We start from the raw sequence: 14,708 nt of genomic DNA on the forward strand, positions 1-14,708 counted from the left end.
AACTGTGGGAGGGGGTGTGGGTTTGCTGACAACCATTGTGCAGTCTGGCTTTGTAGATACAAGCTGCAAAGCAGCTATATGTTAAGCCAGCGTTTCTCAACCTTGGCCACTTTCAGATGTGTGGACTTCAACTCCCAGAATTCCCCAGCCAGCGTTGCTGGCTGGTGAATTCTGGGAGTTGAAGTCCACACATCTGAAAGTGGCCAAGGTTGAGAAACGTTGTGTTAAGCTATATGCATCAAAGCCATCTACAAGGCCTAGCCAAAAACTGCCCACCCTCCAGGAGGAGAATGATTACAACTCCCATCACCCTCAACCAGAATGGGCTGTGGTCAGGGATGATGGATATTGTAGCCAAAAACATATGAGTGGAGTCAGCCGTAATTCCAAGTTAAGAAAACACAACAGTTCTCACACAAGAAGCTCTCCCCCATCAAAGAAAGTGCGCTGTATAATCATTTATTTGTTGGGTGTTTATTTCAGCGTTGTGACTAAAACTCACATCACAATCACTCGAAAGGAGAAGTAAAAACACCATGCTGTGCCGATCGAATAAAATAAAGGAAAAGGAAGAACGGTTCGCGTAACGTTACAAAGTGCAGGGATTAAAAGCATCGTAATTTAAGACGATGATGGGATCCAGCCAACCTGATGAGATAGAGCTTGGGTTCTCACAACTCAGTGACTCAAACTATCCAACCTTATTGGAGCCTAGTTTAGTATAGAGGGGAATATCATCTCATTTAAGTCTCAGTTAAGTCCATCACCTCTATTTTATATGACACACCAAAGGATGCTATCGCTCTAGATTTATCACTGCCTACAGCTGCATTCCTCTGCCAGGACCATCCCCAGGAATGGGGTGGGGTCAAGATGGCGGCTCTGACTGCCTGTTCAAACTCCCACCCCTTTTCGATGTGCATCACTTGCAAAACGGGGGGATTCAATGACGTGTCTCCAGCTGCCATCCTAGCTTTTTAACCCCCCGGCAAATGCCCCTGTACCCTGCCAACTTAAAGAATGCCAGTTCGCCCAGCCTGGCTCTCAACATCAGGGAAACCTTCTGTTGCAGTCTCTTGAATGAAATCCTGCCAGTTTCTCAGTCCGTGGCCTGCTGTTACTGAAAGGGAATAGTCTCCGATTGATTAAATCCGTGCTTTTCAAACTTGGCAACTTTAAGAGGTGCGGACGTCAACTCCCAGAATTCCCCAGCCAGCAAGGCTGGCTGGGGAATTCTGGGAGTTGATGTCCGCACCTCTTAAAGTTGCCAAGTTTGAAAAACACGGATCTAAATTAATTCCTCAATCGTTCATTATTTAATTAATTTTAAATTATTAAAACACTGTTCTAAATTTATATCATTCACTATAGATTGGCTCTGATATTCAGCTAAAGCCCACCGGCTTTCCTTCTCCTCTTTTCGGTCTCATAATCTCACAGACTCCCGACACGTTCTTCTTGCTTATCCCCTCCCCTCCCCAAACGTCCCACTTTTCTGCTTTCTCTGCCACGGCTGTACCGTTTCTAAACATTCCTTGACAGCCAGTTTCCTCCTCAGCAGCCAAGAATGTCTGCTTGTTTCCTCATGTTACGTTGGGGATTGGACTCCTAGGTAGCTGGCGATAGCTAGCCTCGCCTCAGGGCTCATGATGTCGGTCTGCCGTGATTCACGGCTCAGAGTAAATATTGCAAACCAGAGTTGATTCAGCGTCTCTCTCTTCAGACACAACTCGTTTGTACTTCTGGTTTCAAAATACTAAGGGGGGCTTGATTGGATCACCTAGCTACAATTATTTGCAAGAATTGCAACAGCAACTTGGGCAAATGGAATCAGGCAATATATGCATTATAGTTGGTTCCCCCCCCCCGCCCCGAGGAACGTTTGCCCTAAAAAGGACTGTTGAACCACAGGAAAAAAAAAACGATGGCTTGATTTGTTAGATTTATATCCTGCCTTTCATTCAGGAGCCCAAGGCAGCCTATATAGTGCTCCTTCGTCTCTGTTTCCCCCTTGCAAACAACAACCCTGCGAAGTAGGTTGGTCTGAAAGAGCGACTGAAGTGAGCGTCTGTGCTGGGAGGAGCATGAACCGTATCAGACTCAAACAGCAGTGCAAAAGAGGAATGAGTGGTGGGGTTAGACTCCCAGTAGGGACCCCCCAATTCAAATCCACCCCCAGCCACAGACACTCAGTGGGTGCCTTCAGCCTGATTCCTTGACTTAGCTCAATCTACCTCATAGGGTTGTTGTGAAGAAAGAAATGGGAGGAAAGAGTGCTGCTCCCTGGAGCTTCAAGTAGGGATATAAATCTAATCAATAAATAAAATAAAGTTAATGGGGATGTGATTGAGAGGTAGTATGGTGTAGTGGTTAAGGCGTGAGTTCTAGTCCCGCCTTAGGCATGAAGCCAGCTGAGTGACCTTGGGCCAGTCATTTACTTTTAATTAATGTAATTATTTGGCTGTTAATATTTTACACCCCCCCACACACACACATACATCCATGTCCACACATTAATAACTGATCTCTCTCCTCAGGGATTCCCGGAGGAATCACTCTGGTTTAAAGTTACCCTGCTTTAAAGTTAAGATGTTGAATTCAGCTTTACAAAATCAATCAAAATATATCTCGAATCTCTTATGTTCGGCCTACTTTTCTCTATACACATGTTGTGCGTGTGGACAAATTCCGAATACAAAGTGAGTGATAGGATCGGGGGGGGCTGTTGCTGCTGGTGGAGGACAGAATCTCAGTCTGTGGCCTGCTGTTACCTGAGAGTAAATAACCTCCAACTGATTAAATCAGTGTTTTTCAAAGCTGGCAACTTTAAGAGGTGCGGACGTCGACTCCCAGAATTCCCCAGCCAGCATGCTGGCTGGGGAATTCTGGGAGTCGACGTCCGCACTTCTTAAAGTTGCCAGCTTTGAAAAACACTGATCTAAATATTATCATTAAATATAGATTGCAGTCTAATTTGGGTCCATTGGGGGGCAAGAAACACGTAAGGGTTCTAGGGTAAACTCCAACATAGCCTTAAAAGTGCTTTTCAAAGATGCAGATGCCCCCAAGACGATCTTCAAAATCCAGAGGCAGCAAAAGCTGTGCTCCTAGCCCATTGGCATCCTCGTTCTGCCTGTTGTGGTCCTCGCGTTCCCTCGGAATGTGGGTCCTCAGCCCCAAAAGATGGTCCTCTCGTCTTAAGGGCAAAATCCTCTCCGGTACAGCTTGCCGAAGGCTGAGTTGCAGCAGGCAAGGCTGTTTGCCAAGGGAGATGGAGGCTGCCTCCCATACACCAAACCATCTTTGCCGTAAAGGCCGGTGGTGGGTGAACGTTGTAGGCTGATGGGCCCATTGCGAATGTTGAGAGTTTGTGGGAATGCTTTTGCCGCATTGTGGGTAGGAGTGGGGATTGGCACCTTTCCCCAAAAGCTGCCAGGATGGGGGCCAATATTCCTTTATCAGAAAACCAATGGGTGGGGTCATTTCCTACTGCTATGGTTAGCTCCCCACGGTGCTTCAGCCTACTTTTGTATGTGTTTCTGGGGGGAGGTGGATGCGTTTCTAGGCAGGATTCTGGTGCAGCTATCCACCTTTCTTGTTTTCTCAGGATATCTGTGCCACAAGGTTGGATAAAATGAATGTTGGCAACTGCTGATTTACAACATATCACCTTTCTTTTTCTTCTCCATCATCATTTGTCTTCTTCTCCATCACCATTTGTCTCCTTCTCCTTCTCCTTCTCCTTCTCCTTCTCCTTCTCCTCCTCCTCCTCCTCCTCCTCCCCCCCATTTTAAAGTTGGGGGACAATCTTGTCTATGCTGTAGGGCAGGGTTGCATGGCTGGCTGGGGAATTCTGGGAGTTGAAGTCCACACATCTTCAAGTCACCAAGGTTGAGGAACCCTGCTGCAGGGGGTATTCTTCTATTCCAATTTAATTTAATTCACGTCCATGCTGATGCCTGAGAATCTTGGAGCTGCAGAGATCTTCCATCCTAACTTCCGTTTTCCCTCTCCTGATTATTTCCTTAGCCCATGTGGAGAGTGAGGAGCAATACAGTGAAACTCTGGAGAACTTTGGCAATAACCACCTTTCTCAGAACAACCACGAACTTTCCACTGGCTTCCTCAACCTGGCTGTTTTCACCAGAGAAGTGACGGCTCTTTTCAAAAACCTGGTAAGGGGCAGAGTTAGTGATGGGTTGGGTGAATTTTCTTTTTAAGACACTTCTGGGGTGTCCTCCTTTCCTATAGGAATGCTTATAAATTAAGATAAACCTATTAGACTTGGCACATTCACCATGAGACCCAGTCCTTGAGATTGTTTTCAGTACATATATTAAAGCCAGTTTCACTGATCATTGACATTTATTACCTGACTCAAAGGTTAGAGTGTGTGAAAGGGGAGTGGTGCTGGAATTTACGATGAAGATTGGCTCTCCTCTGCTGACAACCCCACTGACACCTTTGTGTTGTTTTTTGACGTTGATATCAAGGTACTTTGCCACTGCTTTTACTGGCACATTGTCTCAACTTCTGAATCTAGCCTGTAAACCCTGGACTTTCTTTGTGATCTCCCATCCAAATGGTGACCAGCTCTGATGCTTCTTAGCTTTTTCAAGATCAGCCATGATGGACCGGGCGGTGCCAACCGGTTGGACCGTTGCAATATAATACATGAGAATGAGTGATGTGCTTGTTATGGGTTAGCCAGCATTCCTATTATGGCCATTAGAAAGGCAAGGTGTGTTTTCTTTATGAAAAAGTTCCCTTTTTTCCCTTAAATGTTAAGCTTGGAAAAAATATATGGCAAAGGGTTTCAGACATAGGTGTAGCCCACGTGCAACTATTGCATTATAGAGAATGATTGCACAGAATGTTGTTCTTTCCTGCTCACGATGTGGAAGATGCGGGGCTGATCCTATCGGGTAGTTTGCGACTGGTGTTGCCTGCAAAAGTCATCAAAGAAGAGCATTACATGATGTGCCCTCTTTTACATCCCCTGAGCTAACATGGGCTGCGGGATGTCTTCTGGTGAGGTTAGTGGGTAGGTGGGTGGGGTGGAAAGTGGGGGGCAGGGGTTGAGTGTTCCTTCCTGGTTGTTTGCTAGTTTTGCTGTTTTTCGTTTTTAAGATGGGAATTTGATTTGGAGGCCCCTGGGCTTCGCTGCCCCAGTTAAAAGTTGTGAGTTTAGCAAAGGCAAAGGCTCTGGAAGGCAACGGTTATGGTTAATAAATGCCTAGGCAGTCACAAAAGGCCGGTCTCATTGTGGGCAACCGCTTCCTACGTTAACCCGCTTGCTGTTGTCCCAAACGCATGTTTCCTTCCTGGTGGGCTGCCAATTCTCTGAGCCGAATGGTTGCCAGCGCCTGATCAGAGAGAAGGCTGCTTCAAGGTGGTCTGTTGGATTGGAGAGTAAGATAAGAGGAGCTTTGCTTTACAAATAGTTGAAAGTCTCTGGGGTTTATTTGGGCTAAGCGCTGCCCTCCTAATCAGTAACTGTGCATGATTTAGCTTTCGTTGAGCCTTTCCTGCATCAGAAGATCCATTCATCCACCCCGTTGCTGACTCTCAGGAGAGGCCTTTCAGCAGCCAGCGTTGCAGCCATGGAATGTGAGCATCAAGAGAAACGTTCTGGGGTCAAAAGGCCCCAGCCCAGCCTGGTGCAAGTCTGGCGGTGAAGACACAAGTTATCCTAAGCCATGTGCCCATCAGATTCAGCCCCCCTTAGTAACGTTCACTGGGATTTTTGCCAAGGAGGGAGAAAAAAATTCAAAGAGTGAGCTTTGGGGTTGAAGAGATTGCATAAGAATGGGATTGCAATTCAAATTTGGATTTGTACCATGTTCAACATTTGGGTTTCTCTCTGCATGCAGTCTATATTTTAATTTTATAGGGCTTCTCAATGAGAATAGACTTTTAGTAGTATAACAGGATTTATTGCAGTTTACAATCCCATGTTATGATTTATACTGTTCTGACCCTGGTCCGTGATATTTATGCTTTGCGCATAGCTTAATAGTAATTGTCAAACTTTTGAAACAATATATCTGGTTATTCACAGCCCATTCACAGTATACTAGAAAACTGTAATCTCTACGATATTTGCAAAACCCTTGACTCATTTGTAGCCTATTCTTTTATGCCTGTCTTTTGTTCTTTTTTCCTTCCCTGCTTACATATTTTTTGTAAAATGGCTAATAAAAATATATTAGAAAAGAAAAAGAGACAGAATGGGATTGCAAATCAACAGCTGGGACTTTAAGCCTGAAGAGAGGTCTGTGTGAACAGAGTTAAATATTTCTAGAAATCAGTGCTGGGGGTGGAGAGGGAGAAACACATGGATGCAATGGCTGGGGAAGCATTGATCTCGATTCTTGGGGAGAAATGAGTGAAGGCAATGATGTTGGCGTTAAAGGAGCAGAAGAGGAGCTTGTTGGGAAGAATTTGTGATTCTGGGCGATTTAAATGCCAGAATTGGCATTTAATAATGAAGCATTGGTAACCAGGTTTCCTTATTTATCTGCTAAACCTTGGGCAAGTGGATTGTATGACAGTCTCAAGATCAGAACGTTAACTATGCGGGATCTTGTTTAGCCACTCTTTGTAATACATTCTATTTAATAATTTTAAATGGTTCAATGGCACATGAACATCCTAGTGAATTTAGAGGGGGAGTTTGTGCAGAGGCATGCTTTCCCACAGCCAAGCACTACAGGGGCAGATCGGAGGAAGGGTAGCATTGCTGAGGGTTCCCGTGACCCAGTCGTCCACCCCGACTCCCAGAGGACCTTGAGATCAGAGATGAGGTCCTGCTGGAGAGCTGGTCAAGGCGAAAGGCAACTGCAAATCTTTTTAAGAGAAATAATTGCTTGGAATGACGAGGCTGATGTTAAGTTTCCAGTTTCATGGGTGCTGGGCAGGGATCTGAGCCTGCTGTCTTCCTGCTCCAGGTCTCCAAAGACATTCTCCTGCTTGCCACCTATTTCAACAAATTATTTGTTTTGCAATGGTGTGCGGCTCAGGCAGTGCTAGCTGACAGTCAGCGGGTGCTTTTATGCAACACATACTGCCTATGGAGGCAGCTGAGGAAGTGGTAATGGAAGAGGAGGTCAGGCGCTGCTGCCATCGTTGAAACCAGGCAGGAGAAGGGGCCTCTAATAAGGCTACATCTAGCACCACCACTACCACCCAAGTTTGCAGCTTCCTGGTAGCCCAAGAACAAATGGAATTTAAAGAGGAAGAGAGAGATCTGGGGACCAGGAACCCCTTGGTGACTTTAAGCAGCCAGGCAAATTAAATTACTAACTCTGACACTACAGCAAAATAGTCCTATGTAACAAAGCATGTAGGTTTTTGAATGTCTTGCAGGAGATCATCTTGCCTTCTCTGGTACCTCTGTGCCTTCACCCATCAATATTTTGAGAAGAAGACTTAAACTGGTTTCATGCTGTGCTATAAGCCATGGTTTGTTTAACTTTGCCTTCTGGAATAAATCCTTATTGACTAGGTGGTGCATTTAGTCATGGCTTGCCAACTTTAATGTCTGGGTTTGCAGAGCCTCTCTTGCAAACCCAAATATTGACTTAGTGTGATGTGTAAACCCAGCTATGGTTTGTTTGAAGCATGACTTGTTGAAGAATCCTCAGTGGCTGGAATCTTCATGCTATGCTAAGCCATAATTATGGTTTATAGTCCATGATGGCTGGCTTCAAAAATAGGGGGTTTTGTCTGCTTCAGAGTGAATCTCACATCTTTTTGGCTGATGTTGGATGATTCAGTCATTCCCATAAGCTATGGGAAGTTAGTTCTTCCACACACATGAATTTGGACAGGCACAGAAGAAGTCCTCTAGTAACCTTTCCCATCCTGAGTCCCTCCAAGCGGATAGGGCTATGGCTGTTATCATCCTTAGCCAGTGGGGCTGTTGGCTTTGCTGGAAGAAGATCATGGAAATTGCATCTGAAGCACATCTGGAGGCTGTGAGGTTGGAAAAGGCTGCCCTTCTCTATCTGGTTACACATGAAGCTGCTAGAGCTCCCTGGTTGGAAGCCTCAATTATATCATGTATGTTACAGCATCACAGTGCACATTAGTACATAATATGTGTCATTTGCACAATATGTGTGATGCCACTTGCCCCTCCCTTGATGGATACCCATGTTGGATGTTTTCCCTGCTCAATAGAAAAGTTCTAGATGGAGACTTTGATTTTCCTAGCAGCGTCTCTAGCACATCTGTACTTGATCAAAACTATCCCACAGGTTCTGTTTATTTTAAGTCTGTGGGTGGCACTGTATTTTTTGTTTTTTTAATACACAAGTTCTTCGCTGCAGCCACCCAGGCTCAGATGATGGTGGCCTTGCCCCCCTCTCCAACTCTTCTCCTCTTCCAAACCCTTTCTTCCCAACAGAGGTTAGGTGGAGACTTTGATGCTGCAATGTGGTTTCATCTTGCAGCCTTTCAGACTTCTGGCTGAACCAAATGGGTTTCTCTGTCTTTTGGCTTCTTGTGATTTGGAACTTTGGGATTCTCCACCCCAGTTTTAGAATGTGGCCTTTGGGCAAGAGCTGCCTGCCTGCCTGGCTGAACAGGAGAGTGGTCTGTGGCATGATTCAGCTTCCAACATCTTGCATCTTTCTGAGGCTGTCCTGAACATTCTGGATTGGGAAAAGCCTCTCTAACCATAGGGGAAATGGAGGCTGTTATAGCCTGTGCCCCACCTCCCATCTTAGGACATTATGGCTCACATCCCATCTTAGGCCTTTGCTTAAATCTGGAGTGTTTGCGTGCTCTTTGCATCATTATGATCAGTACTGTTATTTCACTGTTTGATGATTTTAAATAGGAAGCCGTTGAGAAGGGCTCTGTGGAGTCTTCTTGCTGCTCTTCTTGTTCCAGCTCTTAACACGGTTTCGAACTTACATTATTTTTCTCCACTTATTGGGATTATTTTCAACCATCTGCAGGTTGGAAATAAAAGAATAAACACTGATGAGCCTGGGCAGATTTGATGAAAAATCAAGGTTGCTCTTTTTTTGTTTGGAGATGTGTGACTCTCCCCTTTTGGCTTTTCCAGGTGCAGAATCTGAACAATATTGTCTCCTTCCCTCTGGACAATCTGTTGAAAGGGCAGCTGAAGGATACTCGGCTGGTAGGTTTTTCTTTTTCTTTTAAGGAGCTGGGAATAATATACACATGGGAGAAGTGCAGGCTTGGAATGGGGGTTGGGCAGGTATGTATTTGAAGCACCTTGGACTGAGGATGGTTGGCTTAATGTACCACTTGGCAGCTTGTGTGTGTGTGTGTGTGTGTGTGTTGTGGGGGATTGGCCCCCGGGATGCTACAACCATTGTAAATACATGCTGGTTGCCAAGTGCCTGAATTTTGATCATGTGACCATGGGGACGCTGCGATGGTTGTAAGTGCACAACCAAATCACTTGGTCACAAATCACTTTTTTCAGCATTATGACTTCGAATGGTCATTAAATGAATGGTCTTAAGTTGAGGACTACCTGTACACATACCAAAATGGATGGGGCTCCGGTCGTGCAAATGTAGCCACCATCTTGGCTTTTTTGACCTACCCCACCCCCAGAGATGCCTAGCACTGCTTGTGTTTCATCATGAGCTGAAGTTACAGTGAGCCACCCTGGGAGAAAACAATATATGGTTTTCTCCCTTTTTGTTTGCTTGCCTTCATACTCTTAAAGATGGAGCCAGTCATCATTAGCTCTGTACAATATGGAGAACAGATACACACCTTGGATTATCCATGTTTGAAGGGCCTGTGGGAGAGTGTCTAGAACTCCCTTCACCTACTGCGGTGACTGAATTAACCAACCGTTTGGGTTGGCACAACACACTTTATCACAAACGAACAAAGTTGAGCTGGATCCGCACCTCAGATTTTGTAGACCCTTCCGTGTAGTTTTCTTGGCAGCAATGCAGAAGGAGTTTATCGCTGCCTTCTTCTGTGCTTGATTTATTTATTTACTCCCACTCTAGTCTACAGTCCTGGAATTTTCTGGTGATCTCCCATCTTGGTACTAACCAGTTCTGACCCTACTTAACTTCTTGAGATGGTTGCTTAGGTCCTGCCCATTAGCTGGTTGCAAAAAAATCCAGCCCAGTTTAAAATAACCAAGCCGTGTTTTGGGCTAGTAGACCCTGAAAGAGGCCAGTAAAGTCCCAAGTTCAAATCTCTCCCTTGCCATGAATTTGTTTTGGTCTCTCAGCTGCACGTTCTAATTTCTGGGATACTCGGAGATAATGTTGGCTTCTCTTGACGAGTGTTGGAAAGATTGCTGAGGGAATTGCTTGGTTCACGCAGGATTTGGTTAGCTGCTGTTTATTGAACCCACTATGATGCTCTGATCTATGCAGCTCATTGAATGGTTGCCCATATTTGCAAACATCAGTGGATGGGTTTGTGTAAGTGTCCTTTTTGGCTTGTGGCTTAGCATAGTATAAAAAAATATGCTATTCGGACACTTTATCGGTTCCTGGGATATCATGGAAAAGGAAGGTGCTTTTTTAAAAAAAAAAATTAAAGCATTGTAGAAATGTGTCTGTGGAGCTGAATTGCATAAGACTGGCACATCATCATGTTTAGTAGAGTTGCTGTCTTCTGCATTTCTTTGGGGGATCAAACTCTATTAAACTCCATGGGCCTTGCCTAAATGCATGATTATTTATTTTTTGATTTGATTTATATATTTATATTCAGGAGCAGGTTGCAAAGGGCCGTAGTAACGATAGAGAATGCTTATTTTTAGTTACTTCATTCCATGCTGTGGCATTGGAAATATCAGCAGACTGCAAGTTTATTTCTTTAACTGGAATTTGGTTGAATGGATGCGTGACTTCTGATTTAGGAAATGGCAGGTTTGCAGGAACTCAAATTTCTCAACCCATTTGTATGCTTGGGTTGTTACGTTTATTTGTTTGTGCCGAGATCTTTTTTCCTGGTAGAAAAAATGCTTACCACAGCCTTTGTAACATAAGTTAGGTCAAGAATAAAGGCTCATTCCACGGTAACAGAGGATGCTACTTTGCTCTGCCCATTTTTTTGTTAACCTCCCATTCCATTCTGAGATTTTCCAGACTCTCAGAATTGTCTTATACCCACAACAACCAGAAATTTGCATTTTATTTTATTTTATTTTATTTTATTTATTTCATTTCATTTCATTTCATTTTATTTATTTCACTTCACTTCACTTCACTTCACTTCACTTCACTTCACTTCATTTCTGCAGTTGCATAGCACAGTTGCTCTGTCTACAGAACCTTGATTCTGTATGGTTTGAGCTATGCATATCAATGCACGTGCACACCCTTAAAATCAAGCACAAATGTTGCATATTTTTCCTTTTCTTCTTTCTGTGTTTCTCTGCTTTCTCCTCTGATGCCTAATCGAGTGTAAACTGGCTAAACAGGAAAACCAGCTTTGTTCTGTAGAACAGGCTCACTCGGTTTTCTGTTTTCTTTAGGGGACTTCTGTGGTGTTGATTTTTCTGGCAGAGAGGAGTATTTTTCCCATTGCTACAGGCCATTTCCCCATCTGCATCAAATGATTCCATGCGTGCAGAATCGAAGCAGCCAATTCTTTAGCAGCCCTGTGGTTTTTCTAGGGGGCTGCCAACCGGCGGGACCTAACAGATCACAGTGGGTTAAGCAGGGCAGACCAGGTAGGAAATTGTAGCTCTGAAAAGGTTGCTTACCTCCCTACTGAAGAGCAAATATTGAGCAATACCTGAGTGAGTTTGGCTGATCACCTCTCGTCCAGTGGCTGTTAGCAGAAGCCAGAGAGAGTCATGGCTAATTAAAGGAGATACTATTTACTCAGCTCATAGTTAAATGGTGGAATTCACTGCTGTCCATTATGGGAAAGGCAGTCTGTTTGGATGGTTTGAAAAGGAGAGTGGGTAGATTCATGGAGTATCAGGGTATGATGGTTGCTAGCATTAATGGTTGTTTGGTATCTTCTAAGTCTAAGGCTTAGGAGAGAGAGAGAGAGAGAGAGAGAGAGAGAGAGACAGTTTACCGGTTTGGTGTAGTGGTTAAGGCAATGTTTCTCAATCTTGGGAACTTTAAGAGGTGTGGACTACAACTTCCAGGGAATTCTGGGAGTTGAAGTCCACACATCTTAAAGTCCCCAAGGTTGAAAAACACTGGGTTAAGCATCAGGATAGAAACCAGGAGACTCTGAGTTCTAGTCATGCTTAGGCACAAAGCCAGGTGGGTGACCTTGGGCCAGTCACTTTCCCTCAGCCCTAGGAAAGAGGCAATGGCAAACCACTTCTAAAAAACCTTGCCAAGAAAATTGCAAGGACTTGTCTAGGCAGTTTCCAAGAATTGGACACGATTGAACGGATAAGAAAAAAAAAAGTCTAAAGCAGCTTGCCTTAATTCTGAGTTCTGGGAAGTGACAGTGGAAGGGCTCTATCTGTCTGTCTGTCTGTCTATCTCTCGTTCTCTTTTCCAAACCAGATTTGTGAGCTTCTCAAACACTCCAGCCAGTTTCAACCTGCCTGATTCGTACATCCCAGGAAAAAGCGCTAACAGTTCCCTGCTTTGGCGAGGTGAAGGGGGTGGAAGTCCGTAGGCTCTTGTCTTCCTGTTGGTGTGTCTGTGTTGTAGGGTAACTGCACCCTGGAAATTTGATTGCCTCCCATACTGTTGGCTTTTTATACATGATTAAAAACGGAATTATTTGGAGAGGCTTTGAGTTTGAAGTATATGGGTGGGTAGGGCTGTTTTCAGGAGTGTTCTGCAGGGTGCGGTCAAAACAGTAAAGAGGGTGGCTGTGAGAGTGTGATCGAAGCTCTGCTGTTTATGTGTGATGCATGTAAAAGAGAGGTGAGCTTCAATCACACTGTTGCAGCCACTCTCTCAACTTGCTTGATTGTACCCTGAACGCCCTGGTTGTCTCATTCTTCCTTCTCTTCTCTGACTTTTGCTTTAAGTGACCCGTGAGTCTCTCTGACTGCTGCAAGTACAAATCTAATAATAAATCTAATAATAATCCTAATGTTAATCTGATTCCAAGTCTAAATCCAAATCCAATCTAAAGCTAAGCTAATGATAAATGTAATGTAAATACTACAAAAACTCATATTGGGTTTATCTGTTTGTCTGTTTGTACCCTCGAGATAGCCCAAACGGTGCATAACACCACAACAATTTTTGAATCAAGGTACCTAAAATCCGCTAACTTAAAAAATGTGTAAAAAATCCAGGACCCATTACTCCTGTGGAATTGAAATTTCCACAATGTTCAGACCAGTTTTATTCACAAAGTTGTGGCTGTTGCAGGGTCCCCACAGTCACATGATCTCTTCTTAGATGATCACGGGACTGTCCAGCATTGGGGTAAAAAAATATGGTCAGCCTAAAATTTAATGTTCATTCTGGTCACATCAGACTGCACTACCTTTCTCTCAAAGGATGACCCAACAGGTCACAGGGTTGTCTGGTAATAAATAAATGCATCCTATTCTTCATTGTGAGAGCCAGTTTGGTGTAGTAGTTAAGGCATCAGGCTAGAAAGCAGGAGACTCTGAGTTCTAGTCCCGACTTAGGCACAAAGCCAGCTGGGTGGCCTTGGGCCAGTCCCTCTCTCTCAGGCCCAGAAAGGAGGCCAGGGCAAACCACTTCTGAAATCTTGCCAACAAAACTGCAGGGACTAGTCCAGGCAGTCACCAGGAGTCAACACTGACTCGAAGGCACCAAAATCATCATCATCATCATCTTCATCATCCCCACTGTAATTGAGACACAGAAATTTGGACTAGATGAGCCATGGAGCTGACCCACCCAGGCTCATCTGATGTCCTTATAGCTGATTGATCTTTTTCCTTGGAAATGTTTTACAACCTGCCAGTTCAGCTTGGTTGTTGAATGATCTAGCTGGCCTTGGCTGATCTTGCAAAAGCTAAGCAGGAGTGAACCTGATTATTACTTGGATGGGAGAGCAGACTAAAGGTAATGCTAAACTCCTTCCATCTGGCTGCCAAGAAAGTTACAGAGATGCAGCTACGTATCCAGAAGTTGCACTCAATTTAAATAAGTTTTTATATATTAGAGCTGTGCAATGCTTTAGATTTGACTCAGAAAGAAGTGCTTTGAGATCTCGGGCTGTGACTGTAGCAGCTGTGTATGACTCATTAAAGCAGCCAGATCTCTTTCCAGGATTGTGCAAAAGAGGCTGAGAACATATGCAGACACAGAAAGAAATACCCCAGCCCACCACAAACAAAACAAACAAAAGAAGCTTCTCACATTTAATGTTGATTTTGGCCTTTCCTGTGCTCAGCCCTTTCTTTGTTCCTGTTTATGCTTGGCCTGAAAAATTCCTGCAATTAAAAATTAGGATAAATGCTATGGTAGGTACCGTATTGGGGAAAGATGCAGTAAAGAAAAACATGCAGGTTGCTTCCAGCGGAACTCCTGGTTGAAGATAATCTCATGTTTTGGTGTTCTGGCTGAGGAATGCAATTAGCCCTGTTGCTGGAATGTTGGGCAAGAGCCTTCTTTTTTCTTTTCTTTTTCTTTTTTAAACTTCTTAAAAAAAAACCACTGAGTTTTACTTGATTAGACCTTTCAAATACATGTTTTTTCTACCTCCAGCATCACACTTCTTGTGACAAACACCCAGCTGCAGGGCCGCTGGACTTATCTGCTCCATGGGCAAACAGGATTAGG

At 44.2% G+C, this 14,708-nt stretch overlaps 1 protein-coding gene across 1 annotated transcript in view; it reads left to right on the forward strand.

The window, feature by feature from the left end:
* Positions 1-14,708, forward strand: part of ASAP3 (ArfGAP with SH3 domain, ankyrin repeat and PH domain 3) — a 70,478-nt gene that overhangs the window by 18,525 nt on the left and 37,245 nt on the right. The window contains exons 3-4 of the mRNA XM_088140124.1: positions 4,030-4,175; positions 9,077-9,151. Of these exons, the coding sequence (XP_087996250.1) occupies positions 4,030-4,175; positions 9,077-9,151 (221 nt within the window). The remainder of the gene's footprint in view (positions 1-4,029; positions 4,176-9,076; positions 9,152-14,708) is intronic.

The sequence above is a fragment of the Python bivittatus genome, unplaced genomic scaffold (assembly GCF_059951505.1).
Source record: "Python bivittatus isolate LINGU-HERP-01145 unplaced genomic scaffold, Pbiv_v1 ctg000310_np1212, whole genome shotgun sequence".
In the NCBI taxonomy this organism is placed as follows: Eukaryota; Metazoa; Chordata; class Lepidosauria; order Squamata; family Pythonidae; genus Python; species Python bivittatus.